This window comes from Plodia interpunctella, chromosome 15 (genome assembly GCF_027563975.2).
Source record: "Plodia interpunctella isolate USDA-ARS_2022_Savannah chromosome 15, ilPloInte3.2, whole genome shotgun sequence".
Lineage (NCBI taxonomy): Eukaryota > Metazoa > Arthropoda > Insecta > Lepidoptera > Pyralidae > Plodia > Plodia interpunctella.
In genome coordinates, this window is record NC_071308.1 from 3,569,933 (window position 1) to 3,590,895 (window position 20,963).

The window sequence follows — 20,963 nt, forward strand, 5'->3', positions numbered from 1 at the left end:
TTTTTATTGGACTGATTTTGATATTTAGATGGTATATAGTTAAAAACCTCAACTCTCAAGAACGGGTAGCTGAAAGTTTGAATGATATGCACATTATTCTTTTCGCCGTTAGTGAAGCTGAGGCCTCGAGTGCTTCGAGCAACATCTAATTACATACATATAATGAAATTATGTATTATTTATTTCTATATATCTTTTCTCTAAATATTAAATTAGATAAGTATATTTAGACAAATATTTTGTGGAATAATCATGCAATGGGCTGTTTAGTAAAATATATCTTCGTCTTCTGATATTTTTCCTGTCAATGTCCTTGAAAACTGTATCCGGTCATGCGTCGTCGCGGCGGCGAAGTGGCGCCCGCAGCAATTTCCTCCCCCTCCGCCCTTCACCGCGGAGTTATCGCCCGTTCGTCGAATTACAAAAATTATTGAAATGGCTGCAAGATTAATCAGGAAAATTGTAAGTTGCAGTTAAGTGTTTTGTACTAACTTTGATTACGAAGAGTTGCATGCCACCTGTGTTAATTTAGCTGTAAAAAGTAGATTAGTCCAATATTACATTCATCCAAAAATAGACATAGTATAGTTATGTCGAAGAATTACATAAATGCGCTTTTGAGGCCCATTCGTGAGAGTAAAGTGTTAGAAGGTTTGCTGAAGTGGTTCGAGCCAGCTGCCAGCGGTGGGACTGCATCGCCCAGGGGCGGGAATGACGAGGTTAACATTATTTTCTGTTGGATTCATTGATGATGTGGAGAGAGGTTAGACGTGAATTTTTGATATTGGTGGCAGGTGCCGACGGGGCGAGCTGGTGCGGCACAGTACAGCACAGGCGTTAGGAAGGTGACGTTGATCCCCGGCCATGGCATCGGGCCTGAGATCACGGTGGCCGTGCAAAAAATCTTTGAAGCAGCCAAAGTGCCTATTGAATGGGATGAAGTTGATGTAACAGCTGTCAGGGTAAGTCTTAAATAAAAATGATAATAACTCTTTGCAGTTCGCAACTCTTTGCAGTAGTCTCTACATGGATGGCATCCCAGTTGCGTTCGGGGTTGTGAAGCCGGGAAGCCCGGTCAGCGTAAAAAATTCTTTAAATTTTGGACTGTATTTTAGGGCGGAATAATACGCTATGGCGAAACAACACGTCACATGATATCTGTTTGCAGTTATCAATTTATAATTTTATACTGATTATATATCTGTAGTTCTTACTAACAAACCTTTTTGTAGCATAAACTTATACTCAGTAGGGCATAAGTTAAAGTTAATAAAGGTTATGCTGCATAAAATAATGTTATAAAAACTAATTTGATTATTTTAGGGTCCGGATGGAAAATTTGGTATCCCACAGAAGGCTATTGACTCTGTGAATGCCAATAAAATCGGCCTAAAGGGTCCATTGATGACCCCGGTCGGAAAGGGCTACCGGTCCTTGAATCTGGCTCTCAGGAAAGAGTTTGATCTTTATGCTAATGTCAGACCATGCAAGAGCTTAGACGGGTAAGTGCCTTATGTATTAAATTTATTATTATTATACAGCATTTTGAAAAAAGCAAAGCTATGTTTTTTTCATACCCTGTTTATATGTCCTACAGCAGGCCAATTCCTCCATTTTTATAAATAGTATTTTCAATAATTATAATAAATATTTATTTGTAATGCAAGGAAATTTACATTTTTCTGTTGAAATATTTTGTCCCAAAGTCTGTTATACTTTGCAAATTTTTAATTTAAGGATTGTTATTTATTAGATTTTTTTTCCATCATGTCCCACTGCCTCCCCACTATCTTTCCATGTATTCCTGTCTCTGGTTTTTTTTCTATCTATTGAAATTCCTTCTATTGAAAGTTCATTCTAATACCTATATGGTTCTGGAATATTTTTTTTAATACTTTTTATTTTAATAGTTCATTTTAGTGTGAAATTTTACATGGAATAACTAAAAGAACTCAAAATTTTCCATGATAAGAGTTATTGTAATATTCCTAGTACCTATATCACCTAGTTTTTTTTTCTCTGTTCACAGGTCAAATTTTATTGACTATAAATATAATGAACATTATTAATTACTGTGATTAGGTAATTCTGAGAGTTCAAATGATAATTATGTCAATGACAAGGTTTTATATAAGCAACAGAGACAATGAAAGTACATATGTGGATAGAACATTTTTGGAGCACATAATGTATCTTACTGTGAACTTTGTGAATACTATTGCTGTTAAAAATCCATACTTTTGTAGAGATAACATAAAGAGAAAACATTTGTATTTTTGGTTCTTTATAAGTAAACTCAAAAACTACTGGGCCGATTTTGATGAAAATTAACCCAGAAATAGATGAAACCTACCAGGAGTAACATAGCCTACTTTGTTTTATATAGTTTTACCCATGTGAAGATGTTGTTTTTATACTATCAAGGTATAATACTCATTGATATGATTACTATCATTATTATATGAGAGAAATTTCCGTAATGTATTTGGTGGAAGTGCATAGATCATAATGAAAATGCAAACTCTGATATATTTTTAAGTCTTAGGGTACCTAGTGTCTTATATCCTAAGACAGCTCAATTTAAACAAATGTGGAGTAGTATGATATTTCGCAAAGATAGGGTGAATGTTGCTTTTTTTTGCAACTGTATGTTTTCATTGACGGCCAATTTATCATGACACCAACGAATTTTTGAGATAAAGTTATCAAATAATCCGGAAAAACTCTTATCACACCTTCATTTAAATACGTGCGTACGCTTATCGCTCAAATGCTATATTTTTTGGATACTAGTGTTTGCCTTAATCTTTACTCATGTTCTCTTTGGCACATTATTGATATATAAAAAGAAATATGTCTGTGCCTTTGGGATCAACACAATGTTATATCAGGATACCCCTAACAACCTAGACATGTCTGCTGCTAAAGGTCAAATTATATCTGAGTTCACAGATCATATCATTTTGTGCCAAAACACCAGATTTCAATATGAGTGCAGTTTTAAATTTAATAATTTATTTTCCACAGTATCAAAACCCTCTACGATGACGTAGATGTAGTGACGATCAGAGAGAACACAGAAGGTGAATACTCTGGCATTGAACACGAGATTGTTGATGGAGTTGTTCAGTCAATCAAATTGATCACAGAGGAGGCCAGCAAGCGGGTAGCCGAGTTCGCGTTCCAGTTCGCCCGTGACAACAAGAGGAAGAAGGTCACCGCTGTCCACAAGGCCAATATCATGTGAGTTTGACCTAGACCTAGGTCCTAGAGATTAGCATGTTTAATATAGCTAGTACCTACTTAGTATATGGCTTATCTATGCTTCTATATTATGAAGAGGAAAGATTTGTATTACTAGATTTTTGTTTGTAAATAAACTTAAGACTACAATTATGATGATACAATTATGATATGTGGAGGTAGAAGAGCTCTTCACATACTTTATTCATAGATTAGATCCAAGTGCCGAGTGACACATAATGTAGTAACACAAAAAGCAAGAATGTTGCTTCTGTTAGAACTCTTTCTCTTCATAGTCGTATTCCTCATGCCTGTGAGTCGTGGTCATTACGTGGAATTAATCACACACAATAACTTTCTTTGCATTATTAATGGAGTGCGGTTTGCCATTGCCTTCTCCATTTCACGCACAAGTTAATAATCAACCAGTGTGTACAGGTTTCCTCACGATGTTTTCCTTCACCGGAAGTAAGTGGTGGTCGATGAAAACTACTATACATGAGTCAGATTGGTATACAAACTCATGTGGCACGAGTAGGATTCGAACCAGGGACCTTCGATCCACAGGCGGGCGTCTTAACCATTACACCACCACCTATGTATATGTCGCAGCCATCTGGTTAAATCTGCCATTTAATTGGAAGGCTAGTCAGTTCATTATCCAAATCAATATTGTTGCATAACTACAGAGCAATAGTTATCGAGACTTCCACCTCAATGATTTTTACTTGAGTTTTCATTGTTTAGCTACCTATATCAGATCTTCAAATGGAATAATTAACACATTGGATATAATGTTATCATGTTGCCAGCGTTTATTGGCGCTAATTCTCTGGTATATTGCATTACATGTGCGACGAAGTTAGAAGGTAGTGCAAACCGGTTCAGCTTGGTATCAGTTCTTAAAATTACTTTTATTGTGACCTGCAATTCAAGGGCGACTTTTAAATTATTTCTTTAAGATAAGTAGAGAAGAAAAAGTAGGAGAGTGGACCCTGGGCTCTACTCTATGGAGGCGGAAGAATCAGGCAAAATGCTTAAATAGAAGACATACTTGTATACTAGCAATATAAGTTATATTTAGAATTTTAGATGTATAAAACATTATTTATACAGTAGGTAGGTATAGAGCCTACCTAATTTATAAAAATCTATTATTGCATCAATACACAATATGTGACATTATGTGATAAAAATCTGAAAAAATGTAAGTTCTCTCTTGCTAATTCATGATTCTAGGTCAACAGTACCATGTAGGCTTTAACGGTAATATAATTTGATCGCATTTGCTTAAGTTTTATTTTCTTTCACATGTCTTTCACCTTTGACCTGACCATAAAATAAATTCTAGGCGTATGTCTGATGGTCTGTTCCTGCGGTGTTGCCGCGAGCTGGCGACCAAGTACCCCGACATTAAGTTCGAGGAGCGATACCTCGACACTGTCTGTCTCAACATGGTACAGGACCCGTCCAAGTTTGACGTCTTGGTAAGTAAAAACGTTCTGTGCGCGTCGAATCTCTTCCAACATTTCTATGTGTATGGCGAGTGCTTGCAACTGGATGTTTGTAGCGAATTGTAAATCAGCCTTAAAGCAATTTGAATAAAATCTGTAATCAGTGCTAGCAATAAGACACTCGGAAGAACGTTTCTATTTTATATTTTCTCAGACAGGTGTTGCAGCATGGCCACAGCCTCATTGGTGGCCAACATTAGATTGTCCTGACCTGACTGCCTCCTAACATATGTTAGGGGGGGACAGGGGGCAAGAGGTGCTTTATAGTTAAAGGATTTTACTACTGACGCCAGCCTGAAGTGACCCTTTTTTAGGGTGCTATTGATGCTTATAAGCTCAGGAAAAAACCCACGGGAAAATCCACGGGAGTGGATATGGAAGTAGTCTTAACCTAGGGTGACCGTATGACAAACGCTAATGTTGTTAACCTGTATAATTACTAAAATAATAAAATTGAACTTTGCTTCTATTGTGGTTTCCAGGTGATGCCAAACTTGTATGGTGACATCATGTCTGACATGTGCTCGGGTTTGGTCGGAGGACTGGGTCTCACACCGTCGGGTAACATCGGCAAGAATGGTGCTCTGTTTGAATCTGTAAGTAGTATTTCATTTTTATATCAAGTATTATTTTCAGAAAGAAAAAACAACATTTGTTTGAAACAATTGGACAAATTATTATAATTTATTATTGTAATAAAATGGTCTCCGCTCAGTAAGAAGTCAAGACTGTATAGTCTTGACCCGCGTGAACCATAATGTTTTCCACGGATACTATATAGCTAGCTATACCTATTTTAAAAACTTGAACAAAAATAAAACAGAAATAAGTACTTGGAATATAGAAAAAATACAAGAACTATACATATACACATTAGTAAACATCAGACATGGAGAAGTAGAGGAGATTGACATTCTGTACACATTCTACATAAAGTTTGATAAGGGTAGGCGGTTGATGATGATCAACTCTATTTTTAACTATCTCTGATAGCACTACAGTTAAGTATAGTAGTATAAGTAGTCACAACTGAGAGATCTACGTGGTCTAATGTCATTTTAATTGTAAACGGTCTAATTTTATTGATTTCCATGGGGTACTTTATTTGATTGTGATAGTTGTCCAGTGGTTAGGCTTTATTTGTTTTTATTTCTATTATATTCGTTTATTATTATTTTATAAAACCATATGTGATTCACTGACATAATTCTTATATACTCAAGTGTTAATTAAGCAGGTATACAATTCGCGTAATAACATCTCCTACGGGCTGCTTCTGTGCACATATTTTATTTCGCACAAAATAATTATATCCGTATTATTTATATTAAATTTGTGTATGTTTATCATATAAACGTAGCATATCTACATTCTATTGTTTAATCAGTGAAACTGTGATGTGAGGAATCAAGCTAAAATGAATTTTACAACGTAAGTCGGGTTTGAAGCTATTAAGAATGTCTCTAACAGGTGTGGGTGTGATGAAACTAAACGCATTTTCTCCATCCCATTAAAGTTTGCTTGTCAATTAATGAAAATTAGCTTCTAGGAATTGCTCTGAAATCTTTCAGATTCTGGTAACGCCTAAAGCTAGGTTTTTAACTCATCAAACTGATATCATCGGATCGTCTGTAACTAGTATATGTCATCAAACTTTATTGAATGGGTTGTTATAAATGTCCTGTGAAAAATAAATGTGTCCTTGTCATATTATCCATCTGTTTCACTTTAACCGCATGATGTTTTGTGTGATACGACAACTAATCAATGTCACTTTGGAAGTATTTTTGATCTGCGTATATCAATTCCCATTTTAATCCAGATCTGATCAGCCGTTCTGGCGTATGAGTAACAAATATACATACAAACTTTCACATTAAAATTAGTGTGATTGCCATTTAAATTTAAATGAAATTACCATTAAAATTTAAATGAATATTTATATTTTTTGCCGAATATGTTAAATTTATAATTAAAAACTGTTCATACATTTTACTTAGCAAAACATTCATGTTTTAAAGCAATTTGCATAACATTTTACATTCAAAAAATTACTAATTTAGATGTACAACACTTGCTCATACTTTAATTTATGTATGTATATCCTCTATTTTTCAAATATATATTTGAATGTGTTGTCAAGTCAAGATGTTTTGTTTATGTCGTCTTGTTAACATTTTTCTGGTTATAAAATGCAGTATTGTGTAGAATATATTGAATAAATAACAAATCTAACGCGCCAATGACGTGTGTGTAATATCTCAAGTGGTTTCTTGAGATATTACACACACGTCATTGGTTAGATAATTAAGAGTAATATAAAGAAATATTCAATTTAATTATATAAATAATGTTCTACCTGTCATAAATGGTGCTAGACTAAATTATTCTAGGTCCATAGACAACGAAGCTAGTTTTATGTTTTTCTGAGACATTGACATTGCAAAACAAGATTGTCAAGTGGGCAGATTTCAATTGTGGCACCGGAGATAATGAATAGAGATAATGAATAATCCAGAAATGATATCATTGAATGATATATATTGTAATACATTGACTTTTGCAAGATAATCTATCAATGTTATCAAACCCAACCCAAAGTCTGGCTTTGATAAACAGATTTTTGCATTTAATAACTTGTGATACTCACGTATGATATGGAACAATGTATTTGGTTTATCCACAATGAATCATTTAAATTTTTCCATTAAAAATCCATTGTAAATATAATGGAGTTAACATGACAATAAATAAATCTATTCCATGATAAAAATACTGATGATTCTCTTATAAGGTCCTGAATGGTTTTGAAAAACGATACGTTGCTAGACTGGGTCTGGTCTGCCACACAATCGAAAAAAGTTCGCGTTCGAATCATCACATGTCCTCAATTTTCTTAAAGAATTAAAGCAAATTTTCCATAAAAAAAGTACCGTTCGATTCGAGGCGTTCGATCAACCTTTTCGATTGTGATTTTTAGAGAATGCAAAAACTTTGAAAACCTTTGAAGTAAATTGATTAGAACGTCGCCTTTTTTTCAAATGCGTGAGAATAACAAATGACATTTTGGCTAATGTTCATGTCTCAAACTACTACATTTTGGTAATTGCATTACATAATACTGCATATTATATTATAATAACTATTCCATGTTTGTCCATTCAGTAACCTAACAAGCATCGTGCATTGAACATCACTCGATCAATCAAAACTGGAATTAGCGGCGCTCTTAGTTGAGATGAAAAAATGAGAAAACATCAACTTTTTTTAAAATAAAATTGTAATTGAAATGTAATGTATTTTTTAAAATTCAATATAGCAGTTTACATATAGTCGTCAAACAAGAAGTAGCGCTGCAATTTCCAGTCTTGATTCTGTCGAGTTTGATTTGTGACGCATTTTTTAATTATCATTAAAATTCCAGGTACACGGGACTGCGCCAGCTATCGCCGGTCAAGACAAAGCCAATCCCACGGCTCTGCTCCTCTCATCCGTCATGATGCTGCGACATCTTAATTTACATGATCACGCAAACAAAATAGAAGCTGCATGTTTCAAGGTTTTAAAGGAAGGCAAAGTTCTCACCGGGGATTTGGGGGGGAAAAGCACATGCAGTGCTTACACGGCTGAAATCATAAAGAATTTGTAAGCAGAACGTTTTGGTCACTGTTATTGCCAATGTAGAGTTTATATGAAAGGTCATTTTGAAGTCTGACGTAGGGTTATTAGTCAATTTAAAAATTTATTTTAGTCTTAATTTTTTTAGATTTCAGAAAATTATCGCGCTTGTTTCCATTTCCAAATGAAATAAATCTGTAGGAAATCCGATTTTATACACTTTTAAATTTAGTACACTTATCATTGTCTTGTCCACAAATATTGCAGTGATCAAAACAAATATTGCGTTATGATAGATCAAATTGACTAACATCTAACTAAATGCGTATTAACTTTGTATTAATCTATTAAATAGGGATTTCTGTACCTTGGTATCAAGGTAGACATTCATGCATTAAAATAGTACATATACAATGTTTGCGGCTGGATCGCATACGAATTCAAGTATACTTCATATATATGAATGTTTTCTTCTAACCAGTTTTCTCTGAGAGATAATACAACATACAGTAAATTTTGTCTATGCAACACTATGAATTTTATAGTAGTCAATGCATTTATATAGCCCATTGTTAATCATTTTTCTTTGTGTCTCTGATAGACTCGATATTAAGTTTATTTATTGGGAGTCGCTGTTGCGACGGAATGGTGTGACTGCCAAAGAAGTATTATGTGAGTATTTTATATCAATGCATTCTTAGGACTTAGATCTGCAATTAGTTAAATATTGAGAAGTTCAGTTACTTAGGATATTATTTTTCAACATAAATTTTACATTTACTAAATATTCAAAAGTATTACTAACGCTTATGTTTCGTTCGAGCTAATTTAGTTGCATGTTAACATTAATTTATTAATAATCTATGAGTAACTTAACTATACATTGGCTGTTTTGTGTGCATTTTTTATTGTATAATGGACAATTTTAGCTTTTGACTTCGTGGCCTATACTTATGACTGTTTTGTACGTAAGTATTAAGTTATTATGCAGATAATTAAGTTTTAAAGTTAATCGATAGAAGTAATGAATGAATTTAGTCAACTAAATTGTGTATTAATATCGATTAACCTAAATACTCAAACTTCATTGTGTATACCAGCCCTTATGTTGGGTTTGTACAGAAGCCAACGAAGGATATGCAATCGTGACGATTAAATTACATTAAAAAATGTGTACTTGATACCTAATGCACATTTCGTGGAAAGGCTTAGGAATCTTGTTAACTGCAATGAAAACAGGGCGTGTTCACTCAAAACTTTAAACAAAACGGGTTAAACTTCAGTTTTCATACTTTTATTTTAGAATTTTTAAGTAGTTTTGATTTTTTTTTTAAGTTTTTTAAAATATCACTGCAACTATTTTTTTTCAATTTGAGGTCTTGTTTATCATTTCTTTAGCTTTGAAACTAAAGGTTTTACGAAGTAACTAGTTAGTAATCTTTGCCTAGGCTTTCTAAATACTACATGTTGACGTGACTACGAGCAGTATTAAAACGGCAAATTAATGAAATTATTATTGATCTTACGTTATATATTCTAGTATTAATTAATTGCAATCGTTACCATAATTTAAAAAAAATTAAAAAAATCATAATTCACACAGTTCAATTCTTGATAAAACAATAACACATTTTTAAAAGCTTTTATTATAAATATGCGTTTTACTAATGTACTAATTTTAATCATTCTCACACCATCATCGTGCCACATAACAGTATTTTTCACGCATTTCGCAACACAAAATATCCTTAAAATGTAATAAGTGTCCATTCCACGTCTCAGCCATTTCGGGGATACAATTTGGAAAACATTTTAAGAATATAGTAAAAGCATGGGTGGCATGTAAAAGAAACAATAAAAATAAAACATTGGTATAAATTTTATGCTATAAAGCGTAATTTATCTGTATTTTTTGCGTTATTTGCGTGATATATAATTATGTTCCTTTTTATGTGATTATTTAGCGATTTAGTTAAGCATAACGCTGCAGTTGCAGGGTAAATTCCGCGTTATTAGTGACTATAAGTTCGCCTCTATTTATTTTTTTATTTGCTTTCAGATGTAATCTGGCAATAAACTATAGTTTTTTTAATTTATATAAAATAATGTAGCCAATATTGACCAGTACATGAATTACTGTAAGAATACAAGTTTAGACGTTTAATTTATTTGGTTTATTTATGTAAATAAAAGTGATAATAAAGATTTCAAATCGATTTTGGTTGTTTGAATTACGTGATGCTTTTGAATAAAGTAATGGAGAATATCGACCACGGATTATATACTCCCTGAAATAAAGTGCATCTTGTGTGTAGCACTAGTGCACACACAAGATGCACTGATTGATACTGTACTATTTGTCAGGCAGCCCTGAATCTTATACTAGTAGCTTTTGGGCACTGTGATGATTTTACATTTATCACTTATTCCCTGCCTGCACTTTCCTTGCCTAGTTATTATTTTCAGTGGTCAATCAACGGGAGAGCAGTAGATGAGATTATCGTGATGAAAAGTTAGATAGGTAAATAATTATGTGGCAAAGAAAATAATGTGTTAGTCAAATGTAAATTGTGCAGCCGAGTCCAATGTTGTTGAATAAGTTAATGAGGCTAATGCACGCCTAACTAAATGATTGGAACGTGTACGTGTTTTATAATATTTATACGATAATATCTATTCCTTATTATAGGTACACGGTACAGCTCCCGACATCGCTGGAAAGGACATGGCGAACCCTACTGCTCTGCTGCTGTCTGCTATAATGATGCTTAGACACCTTCAGCTCAACGAACATGCTGACCGAGTACAAAACGCTTGCTACACAGTCCTCAAGGAGGGAAAAAGCCTTACCGGGGACCTTGGAGGCACCGGCAAATGCAGCGAGTACACTAACGCTATCATCGCTAATTTGTAAAATCGCAGCAGAAACTTGTGCCATTTCCTCGAATAAGTAACACCCAGGAATAAAAGCAAAAACAAATGGGCAAAATAATATTCCGTGATGTATTTACGATAAAATTTGTAAATTATACTTATACCGAAGTATTAAAAGTAGTATAACTACTATATATATTTAGGTGCTGCAGTTACCGACAGTAATATGGCTTGCATACACTTGCATAGTACTGAGAAATTGTAAGTTTATTACAAATATAAATACATACGTATTATGTAAATATTCTTTGATCAATCTATCATTATCCCATGCCATTATATTGATATTTATTTCACATGTAGATAGGTATAGTGAGTGATTTAGACCGATTTTACCACTGATTTTACATACAATGTTATTATGATTATTGAGTAATCATATTAAGTTTAATTTATTATTCAATAATTTTTAAGTAGAGAATAAATTGTTTTTTTAAATAATACTGACTTTCATTACATACCTACAACAGTCTATTTAAAAGTTACATTATATAGTACTTAACTAGCGGACCATCCGGGCTTCGCTCGGGTGAAAATATAATAATACCCCTAAAACCACAAACCACACTATCTATTGGTGAAAATCGCATGAAGCACAGAACAGTATTACTCTTAACGGAGATGCCAGGCTGGTGGAGCGTGAATAGCTCCACGTTTGGGCGAATACGCTGCCTACGAATAGCGCGCAGGAGACTCGCCGAAGTTTTGTAAGAGGTGGGCTATGGCTACCGAACTAGGTTAAAGACGAGCACTCAAACCCGAAAACTGCCCTTCGACAGCAAGGATTTAAGACGTCAATTAAAGAAATCGACACCTCGATTTCTGTCGCCTAAGGAAGTAACTCGGGTGGAATGTTCTCAGATGATAGAAAGAAATAATTGTTTACAATTTTATTATAATTCTCATTCTTGTAAGCAGGTATGTCGTATTTTCTTAAATAGGTAATCATGTCTTCAAAATAACTTGATTTTCTATAAGATCTAATAGTTACTTATCACATAAATAAGTTGCAATGATTTTTGTATAAACTGTTACTCAAGAACATAAATTATTAGTTTGTGTAGATTTAAAATATAATTATTTATTGGTGATTTTGCTGAGTTGAAACGGGTATAACTTGGTTATAAACCAGTGTCGGGTTAACGCAATTGCCCATTTCTGACAATGTGTGTAGGTCTTTCCCAAAACTTTAAAATCTAAATAAATGTATTTTTCATAGATTTAGAAGGGCTGTGCGCGCGGTGGAATTTTTTTTATCGCGACTGAGTAGAAACAAATTTAAAATATGCCGCCCATTATACTAATTTCCGGTTGATTACATCATTTTAAGTCTTGTGTTGTCATAATAAGCCTATGCTTATTATGACAACACAAGACTTAGAGATGTCATCCATGAATATCGGTTTTAATCGTTTAAAGCTATCACTTGAGAATAAGAATAGCCAACCTAAGCAAATAAATAAAAAAGAAACTGTCAAAGTCAATGAAATGAATCTGTCAATGTCTGTCAATCAAGATCACATTGTAGCAAGTAGCAAGCGTGTTGTTTACATTCTAATAACCTAATCAAAACTTATGGCAATTGTGAAAAAAGTAAGTTTTCAAAACTACCAATGTTTCGGTTTTTAACATATACCTTAAAGTTAATTGTTTGCAAATTATTTTAGCTAAATATGTCTGTATCCGAAGAGACAACAGCAGATGTGGTGAATGAAAATGGGAAGCGTAGCGCTACGGATAGAAATACCGAAGGAAAGAAACGCATTAGGGGTTTATACCGGCAACCGACAGTCAACGAGCTAAACCGTCTTCGTGAAACAGAGAACTTATTCAACTCGAATCTGTTCCGGCTACAAGTTGACGAGGTCCTGCAAGAGGTCAAAGTCAAAGAGAAGACAGAAAAAAAGTTCCAGCAATGGTTCCTTACATTCAAAACTTATTTACTGTCAATACCGCCTGATGACAACGAATATGACTTAACTGAACAAACTGTTATTAAAAAACTCAAAGTAAAATTGCCAATAAGCAATAAGATAATGAAGACAAAATGTGTGTTTAAGTTTCACAAGTTTAATAGTATTGAAATTGTTGGGTCTTACAACTTAGGCTGCCCTATCAACTCCAAACTCAGAGTTGATATTCAAATCACAGTGCCAGCCGACACATACACAAAAAATGACTCAATTAACTACAGATATCATAAAAAACGTGCAGCATACTTAGCTTTTATTGCGTCACATTTGAAAAATCTAGAAACCATTGAAGACTTACAATATTCCTTCATAAACGGTAGTGATACTAAAGCGGTAATAGATTTGAAACCGTCAGGGAAACTTGGTAACTTTGTTTCTGTTCGTATTGATTTGTCTTGTGAGCAAGATGCATACAAACTGCACCGTTTTAGCCCGACTCGTAACAATTTGCGTGAAGCGTGGTTATTCAGTTCAGATGGCAATGAAAGTATTGATATTGGACCTGCAACACCATATTATAACAGTAGTGTCTTATCTGATCTTACATCGTCTATAAATGAACAGTATTTAAAGGAAGTTCTATCGAGAAGTGAGAATTTGAAACAAGCTGTTGTTTTATTAAAAATCTGGATAAGACAGAGAAAGTTGGTAGTTTCTGGACATGTTGTTAGCATGCTGGTTGCATATTTGGTGCAAATTAAAAGAATTAATAATATCATGAGCAGCTACCAGATTGTAAGAAATGTATGGATAGCAATCAGTAAGTATTTCATCAGATTAAACAGCCCTTTTAGTGCTGGCTACTATATAAAGCACCTGATTGCTTATGTATCTGTACAATATAGTTAATTGTACAGATAGAATAAAACTTGTTTAATAAGTGTAGGAAGTTAACTGTTAAATAGTGAAGTTATTTGTATCTAGAAGTTACTTTATCTGTCAGATTACAATATGATGTTTTATCAGAAAGTTACCATACTTATTTATGTACCATAGTAAACTTATTATAAAATGTTACATTCTTTGCTTGCTAAAGAAAAGTATATTTCTGTAAAATGTAAAAAACATTAAATCATATGTTTACACTTTACAGAATCTTCAGAATGGGACAAAAAAGGTATATCACTCCACAAAGAGGGTGATTCTCCTGCGATTGAGGAATTCCATCAATACTTTCCAGTAGTGTTTCTGGATAAAACTGGTTATCACAACTTACTCTGGCAAATGTGTAGGGGAACCTATGATGCATTGAAGAGAGAAAGTGAATTAGCAGTGGAAATGCTTGATAATGGCAATATAAATAGCTTCATACCATTGTTTATGACCCCAGTTCAGCCTTTGACGCAGTTTGATCACATTTTGAAGTATGTATTCTTGATATTTTAAAAAAATTGAATTTTCATATATATACTTAAAAAGAAGTGAAAAATATACTTTCTCCATTAATTTACCATTTTTGGTGACATAAAAAATGCATATAAAATTGCAATAAACTAGACGTTTTTGAAACTTCCTAGAATGTTCTTAACTATTTATGTTCTCAACCTTTTAGTTTACTTAATGCTCCTCAAATAATTTAGTTATTCTGTTAAAGGAAATGTTTTACATAATCCCATTTATATAATGTTTAAATTAATTTCTGTTGGGTCTCCATAGCCTTTTATTCCCCTTAAGCCCCGATTGGATTACAATCCTCAGTTAAAAAAAAATCTGTTTACTGAAAAATTACTGATTATGTTTGTATTATTCAATAGCATAGTCATTGTAACACTCTAAAAATATTCATCTAGTTTACATAATAAACTGTCTTTTTCAGATTCAAAGACCTAAATAGACTCAAGCAATCAGTGCTATCCAAAGTGCCCAAAGAGACCCAACTGAATTATGGCTTAGATGAATTAGCGCTGGTCACTGAGACACTTCATTGTTTGATGAGTAAAGGTCTCGGTAACAGAGTGGATTTGATACTTCAACAGGTTGATGCTAATTTCTCGTGGCCCGTTAAGAAAACGCCGGAAAAAGCTAAGAAAGAAGGGTAAGAATGATAAGAATGAAATTGTTTAATTTTTATGAACTTCTTTGGATATCTTGTAAATAAATATTTTGTTTAAATTGTATTTATGTATTCTTAACATAAATGGTTTTCAGTATTATTTTGTGCTCTTAAATGAGCAAACTTAAGATAAAACTCAAACAGTAGGACTAATAGAATAGTGTACAATACAACTTGAGTCCTATGACAGATGTCAAGTAATATGAAAATAATATATTTGTCTCTGTCGCTCTTATTTCGAACGTAACAGTTCATCCTGTGGTCATAGGACTCGTTATATTTTACAATATGTTTAATAAATTCTCATTTTCTATTATGTGCTTACCTATGTTCTAGTTACGAAGAAAACCTGTCGTTTGGATTGGTTCTGAATCCAGAACATTGTGTGAATGTTGTAGAAAAGGGTCCACCTGCAAATTTACCTGAGGCTGAAGAATTCAGGTGAGTTGAGACGGTGGTTTATTCAAAAGTAATTCATCTTTAATTTTAGTAACATAACTTCGAATCTCTAGTATTATACATTTCAGGTCGTTCTGGGGAGAGAAATCTGAGCTGCGTCGTTTCCAAGACGGCTCGATCACAGAGACGTGCGTGTGGGACGGAGAGACAACGCAGGAACGACGCGGAATTACGAAGCAGATCGTCAACTATCTCATGAAAACTAAATATGGTATGAGAAGTCCTTTTTGTATGGAACAAAGTAGCTTCCTTCTGTTTGTCCCCTTAGATCTTTAAAACTACGCAACGGGTTTTGATGCGGGTTTTTAAATAGATTTAGGTGTATAAACATAAAAATCGAACAAAAATAATATTATGGTTTTTACTGAGCGAAGCCAGGACGGGCCGCTAGTTTATAAAAAAGTACGTACGTAAATAAGATAAGCGATGACATCCTACATAGATATCATCATCATTTTCCGCCTCCATGAACCCACTGCTGGGTATCCGTCCCTGTTTTCGGTCTTGTGTCACTTTGAAGTGGTGGTTTATTGATAAGTCTTCGTTTATTTACAGACATACCGCAATCGGATGTATTCCACATATGCGACCAGCTGGACACCCTAACGTCACGCAAGCAGTACAGTGACGCGCAAACCGAGCAGTGCTCGTTGGAGGCGCTGAGGGCGTTCGATGAGCTGCGGCGAGACTTGAGACAACTCACGCAGTTGCCGCTAGATGTCAGCGCTGTATATGGTGAGTAACAAACATATTGTATTTCTTTTACTAATTAAAATATATAATAACTAACTGTTGCCCCGCAGGTCAGCCTATGTTTGACCACGGGACATAAACTATATCTATTCCATATATAACTAGAAGTTGGGTGGGGCCACCTTGTGTGGTATTGATTATTATAATGAGATAAATCAGGTTGTAGAGTTGAAATTTTTTGGTACATTTAGTTACTATGTCGCCCATGTAGTGCCGGAGTGGCTCATTATATAGTACTAGCTGTCAAAGTAGTCGTGTTCCTGAAGGTTTTTTTTAAATTGAATGGACTATTTCAGTTTATTAATCTGGAACTGGTCCAATAGATTTTCAGTTTATTAATTACAAACAAAAAGACAAATAAATAAATAACTATATTAGGACAAATCACACAGATTGAGTTAGCCTCAAGATAAGTTCGAGACTTATGTGTTATGGGATACTAACTTAACGATACAATATATTTATAACAAATACCTATATCCAAGACCCGGGCCAATCAGAAAAAGACCATTTTCCATCATGACCCGATTGGGTATCGAACCCGGGACCTCTCGGTTCAGTGGCAAGAACTTTACCACTGCGCCACCGACGTCGTCAAATCTTTTCTCTATATAATATTAGTATAGATTAATTAACTTATATTTCTATCAAAAAGCTACTAAATACTAACGTTGCCCCCAGGGGTGTCCCCGGTGTTCAGCTACAGCGACCCCCTGCCGCCGCTGCCGCGCGCCGCGCCGCGCAACCCCTGGCGGCGCGGCAGCGCCAGCTTAGTGAAGGAGATCACTAGGGAGGGCAACGCGGTCGCTCCCGAATATACACCCGTTTCCAAAGCGATTATTGAGCTAGGTAAGTTTTTTGACACGCAACATCGTAAAAAAGTAACCTTGAAATTTACATGATTCGTCTCTAATTTTACAGGCCGCCGCATTGGCAATGCTATTGTTGTTGCTATCGGAATCTTCAAAATTTTGTGATTATTTTTTTATTGGGCGTCACAGCCAGGCGTGTGATAAGGAATACGCCAGGATGAAAAAGAGAGATAGGATTGCCAATGAAACGTTTTAATTATTTCAGGTCATAGCGGCAAATGGCCGGGCGACATCGAGGCGTTCCGATGTCTCAAAGCTGCTTTTAATTTACAAATCGCTGAGCGACTGCAAAAGCAATATTCCCTTCCCACTCAAGCCTATCCAACACACATCGATGTCCTCAAAAACGGTTTAGTGTTCCGTCTGGAGATAGCGCACCCGAAAGAGATAACGCTATTGAGGAGGGAGATAGAGAATGGTGTGGTCAAGTTTAGGGAGACCGAAGATAGTATCAAACTGCAGTGTGAAACTGTTTTGATGCCAAGGTTGAGAGGTGCATTGCACGGGTAAGTTATAATTTATTGAATGATCATATTAATATAGATTTATTTAAACATAATGCTAGTATTTCCAATCTAGTATATGCTAGTATTTTTAAGACTTATCCTTACATATTATATAACACAGTCCTCTACCACGTCTGTCTGTCCGTTTCTCAAAAACTGCACGAATTTTCATGAAGTTTTCACCAATGGATAGAGTGATTCCTGAAGAAGGTTTAGGGGTACAATTTATTATGTTTTTACCCGAGCGAAGCCGAGACGGGCCGCTAGTATTGAACAAAATAATTAATTTATAGTAAGTAATTTGTTTTCTATATTTAATATTTGTACAGTAAATCTGGAATCTGATACAAATGAATATTACCTATACTTTTGAATGCCTGAAAAATATGTAATACGAGTATTATAAAATTTTCTGTTTGTCTTGAAAGTTGACTTTTATAATGCTTATATCATTAAGTATGGAAATTGTGAGTTTGCTATATATGATATTTCTATTTAATTTGTAAATTGGAGATTAAAGAAAGTAACAAATAATAATAAGATAATATTAGGTAACAAAAACGACGATAATGTAAATATTCTTATTGTTTCAGGTTACACCAGAAACACCCGTCGTTCGGGCCGACTGTGTGTCTCTTCAAGCGGTGGCTGTCGTCCCACCTCCTCTCCCCCCCGCACGTGCCCCCCGCGGTCGCAGAGCTACTGGTTGCTTCAGTGTTCGTCCACAGTGCCCCACTAGCGCCACCCACTATGCCCACTGCTGGGCTTGTCAGAGTGCTCACGTTGTTGGCTAACACCGATTGGACAAGGGAAATGATCGTATTGGACTTCAATGAGGATATGAAACGTGAGTTTTTACGGTTTTTTGTTTATCGTGATACTCTTAGATGAGAGGGAGAGGGAGAGAGACAGAGATAGAGTTATCCCGGTTTCTTCAGCTGCCGTAGATCGTCGGAGCTCTCGATCCTCTACTTTACATGGTTATATTTATATGTTTAAAGAAACCTATAAATAAACGCTTTTTATTGCAGGCGAAGAAATAACCGAATTGGAGCGCCAATTCTCATCTCGCGAGGACCCGACCCCCACCATACACATAGTAACGGCATACGACGCTGCCCACCCCGCAATATGGAGTAGACGTGACCCCACACCGCAAGTTATCGCTAGGGCTAAAATCCTGGCCGATAGTACGCTACGGTACTTCCAGAGGACGTTGTTGATTGAAATGAAGGATAATATTTTGGTAAGATGTTTTTTATATAGTACTAGCGTTTACCCGTGGCTTCTCCCGTGTAAATTTTCCATGCGAATTGTATTTCCTTTCGCATTTATAATATTAGTTAGGATTCCACTTATCAATTTGTTTCTAACAAAATTGTGCTCAGTGTTGGCCGTTGAGTGTTGTCAATTTATCAAAATCAAATCATTTATTCAGAAATTAGGCCTTCACAGGCACTTTTTCACGTCATATTCTAAATTAAATGATGTTTACCAAAGCTACAAACAAAGCATTTCGGAACGACCACTGCTGAGAAGAAATGCCGAAAGAAACTCATTTGGTCCCTATTATGCCAGAAGGGCTTACCATTTTTTAAATATAAATTTATGTATAATTTTTTATCAGTAATACAACATGTAAGTACACAATAAAGTAAATGGTCAAAAGGTATACTGAAACATATTATGATTGTGATCAAGTGCTGCAAGGAAAATATATATACTTTATTTATTCGTCCTACCTGTCCGCAGTCGTGTTTCGTCCCATCACTATCTGGCTATGACGTCCTAATTCGTCTGAATCCTGCCCTGGTTCCGTACACATCGGAGCGTGTGGAACGACCTGCGTTGTCACGGAAATTACCCACCACTTTTCCGGAAGATATAATTCCTGTGGTCGATTTCGACCCTGTCAGGTGCTATTTGGAAGAGTTAAGGGTAAGTTCTGTCTTGTTTGAACTCTCCAAAACAATAATTTGAGAGGTGATTTTTTAAAACTCGCACATTAGCTGAGTATAAAACAAAGAAGGTTTGGTTTGTTTAATCACCGCTGAATCGTCAACATTTTTAGGGTGTATTTTTTAGGATCTAGGTAGCCCATGGCTTTAATATGACACTAAAGGACAGTTTTAATAAATTATCCTTACGTATTATAAAACAAAGTCCTCCGCCGTAACGGATAAGACAAACGCATCATAACTTATACTCACAATTATATAATAATGGGACTTAGCACGAACTTTTTTCATTTTATTTTACTGACGTTCGTGTTAATGAATGGTAATTTCTGTGAATACAGAAGTCACTAATTATTTTTACGTTCCTTTTGGTTTCCTATGATTGTTTTAAATCAATCTAATAATCTTTCAGCATGCATACAGCGAATTCGCGCTCTTCTTTCACGACTCATACGGCGGTGACGTCATAGCTGTTCTGTGGAAGCCGGACATCGATGAGCCGAGAGAATTTCAGGTAATTTTTTAAATATAAAATCATACAGTATATGAATACTCTATATTGCTGGTCTGCAAGCAAAATAAAAACATCAAGGGAAAGGGCTGTAAACTAGAGATTCTTCTCATAGGTTATGGGCTAGCAAACTGTCACTTTTTAATCTCAATTCGACCTATAAGCGCACTATACAGGTAAACGTGGCTTTTGAGTTTCGCAACTATTGGTTTTGTCTCCTAAGTAAGGAATAGCGACGCAATAAAAAAATGTATCTATACCTAGTTTTAGACCCGCAAAGTAACTAATAACTACATTTAAAATTTGCATTTCTTGATAGAAAATAGTTTTAGTAATCATAAGACGAATAATATATATTTTTACAGGTTTTAAACGCAAACGCATTAACGCCGGTAACAGTGAAAGGCGATACGAAGTACAAGATTAACAAACAAGCTCTCATAGAAGACTTCAGAATTCTAGGCGAAGGTTTAGTACGTGACGTCACATTTGATGTATAGTACTATAGGTTAAGCTGTGTAATATAGGAACTATGTGAATATTACGTTGTTTCGTTTTACATTAATTTG

The 20,963-nt window shown here is 34.9% G+C and overlaps 2 protein-coding genes across 5 annotated transcripts; both read left to right on the top strand.

The window, feature by feature from the left end:
• Positions 1-309: 309 nt before the first annotated feature.
• Idh3a (Isocitrate dehydrogenase 3a) lies at positions 310-11,747 on the top strand. Of its 4 annotated transcripts, none has more exons than XM_053755460.1 (7): positions 310-462; positions 795-962; positions 1,324-1,502; positions 3,028-3,243; positions 4,595-4,730; positions 5,240-5,353; positions 11,065-11,747. In XM_053755460.1, the coding sequence occupies exons 1-7, from the start codon at positions 436-438 to the stop codon at positions 11,287-11,289; spliced, it is 1,065 nt and encodes a 354-aa protein (XP_053611435.1). In that variant the 5' UTR covers positions 310-435; the 3' UTR covers positions 11,290-11,747. The 4 variants fall into 4 exon arrangements, with proteins under 4 accessions (XP_053611435.1, XP_053611436.1, XP_053611433.1 ...); XM_053755461.1 differs by lacking the exon at positions 11,065-11,747 and adding an exon at positions 8,182-10,591; XM_053755458.1 differs by having other exon boundaries at positions 416-719.
• Positions 11,748-12,814: 1,067 nt separating this feature from the next.
• Positions 12,815-20,938, top strand: Mat89Ba (Maternal transcript 89Ba). Its single transcript, XM_053755441.2, has 14 exons — positions 12,815-12,902; positions 12,977-14,042; positions 14,376-14,646; positions 15,099-15,317; positions 15,672-15,776; positions 15,863-16,005; positions 16,350-16,529; positions 17,229-17,396; positions 17,625-17,925; positions 18,519-18,772; positions 18,957-19,171; positions 19,678-19,863; positions 20,296-20,397; positions 20,760-20,938. Exons 1-14 carry the CDS (start codon positions 12,885-12,887, stop codon positions 20,892-20,894), a joined length of 3,363 nt encoding a protein of 1,120 aa, XP_053611416.1. The 5' UTR covers positions 12,815-12,884; the 3' UTR covers positions 20,895-20,938.
• Positions 20,939-20,963: the final 25 nt, after the last annotated feature.

Bases quoted from the DNA above. Each gene is read 5' to 3' on its own strand.
- Idh3a (XM_053755458.1), top strand. From the start codon at position 591: ATGTCGAAGAATTACATAAATGCGCTTTTGAGGCCCATTCGTGAGAGT. The intron at 720-794 runs GTTAACATTATT...TATTGGTGGCAG, and splicing joins CCAGGGGCGGGAATGACGAG to GTGCCGACGGGGCGAGCTGG. The intron at 5,354-11,064 runs GTAAGTAGTATT...TCCTTATTATAG, and splicing joins ATGGTGCTCTGTTTGAATCT to GTACACGGTACAGCTCCCGA.
- Mat89Ba (XM_053755441.2), top strand. The intron at 19,172-19,677 runs GTAAGATGTTTT...ACCTGTCCGCAG, and splicing joins AAATGAAGGATAATATTTTG to TCGTGTTTCGTCCCATCACT. The intron at 19,864-20,295 runs GTAAGTTCTGTC...ATAATCTTTCAG, and splicing joins GCTATTTGGAAGAGTTAAGG to CATGCATACAGCGAATTCGC.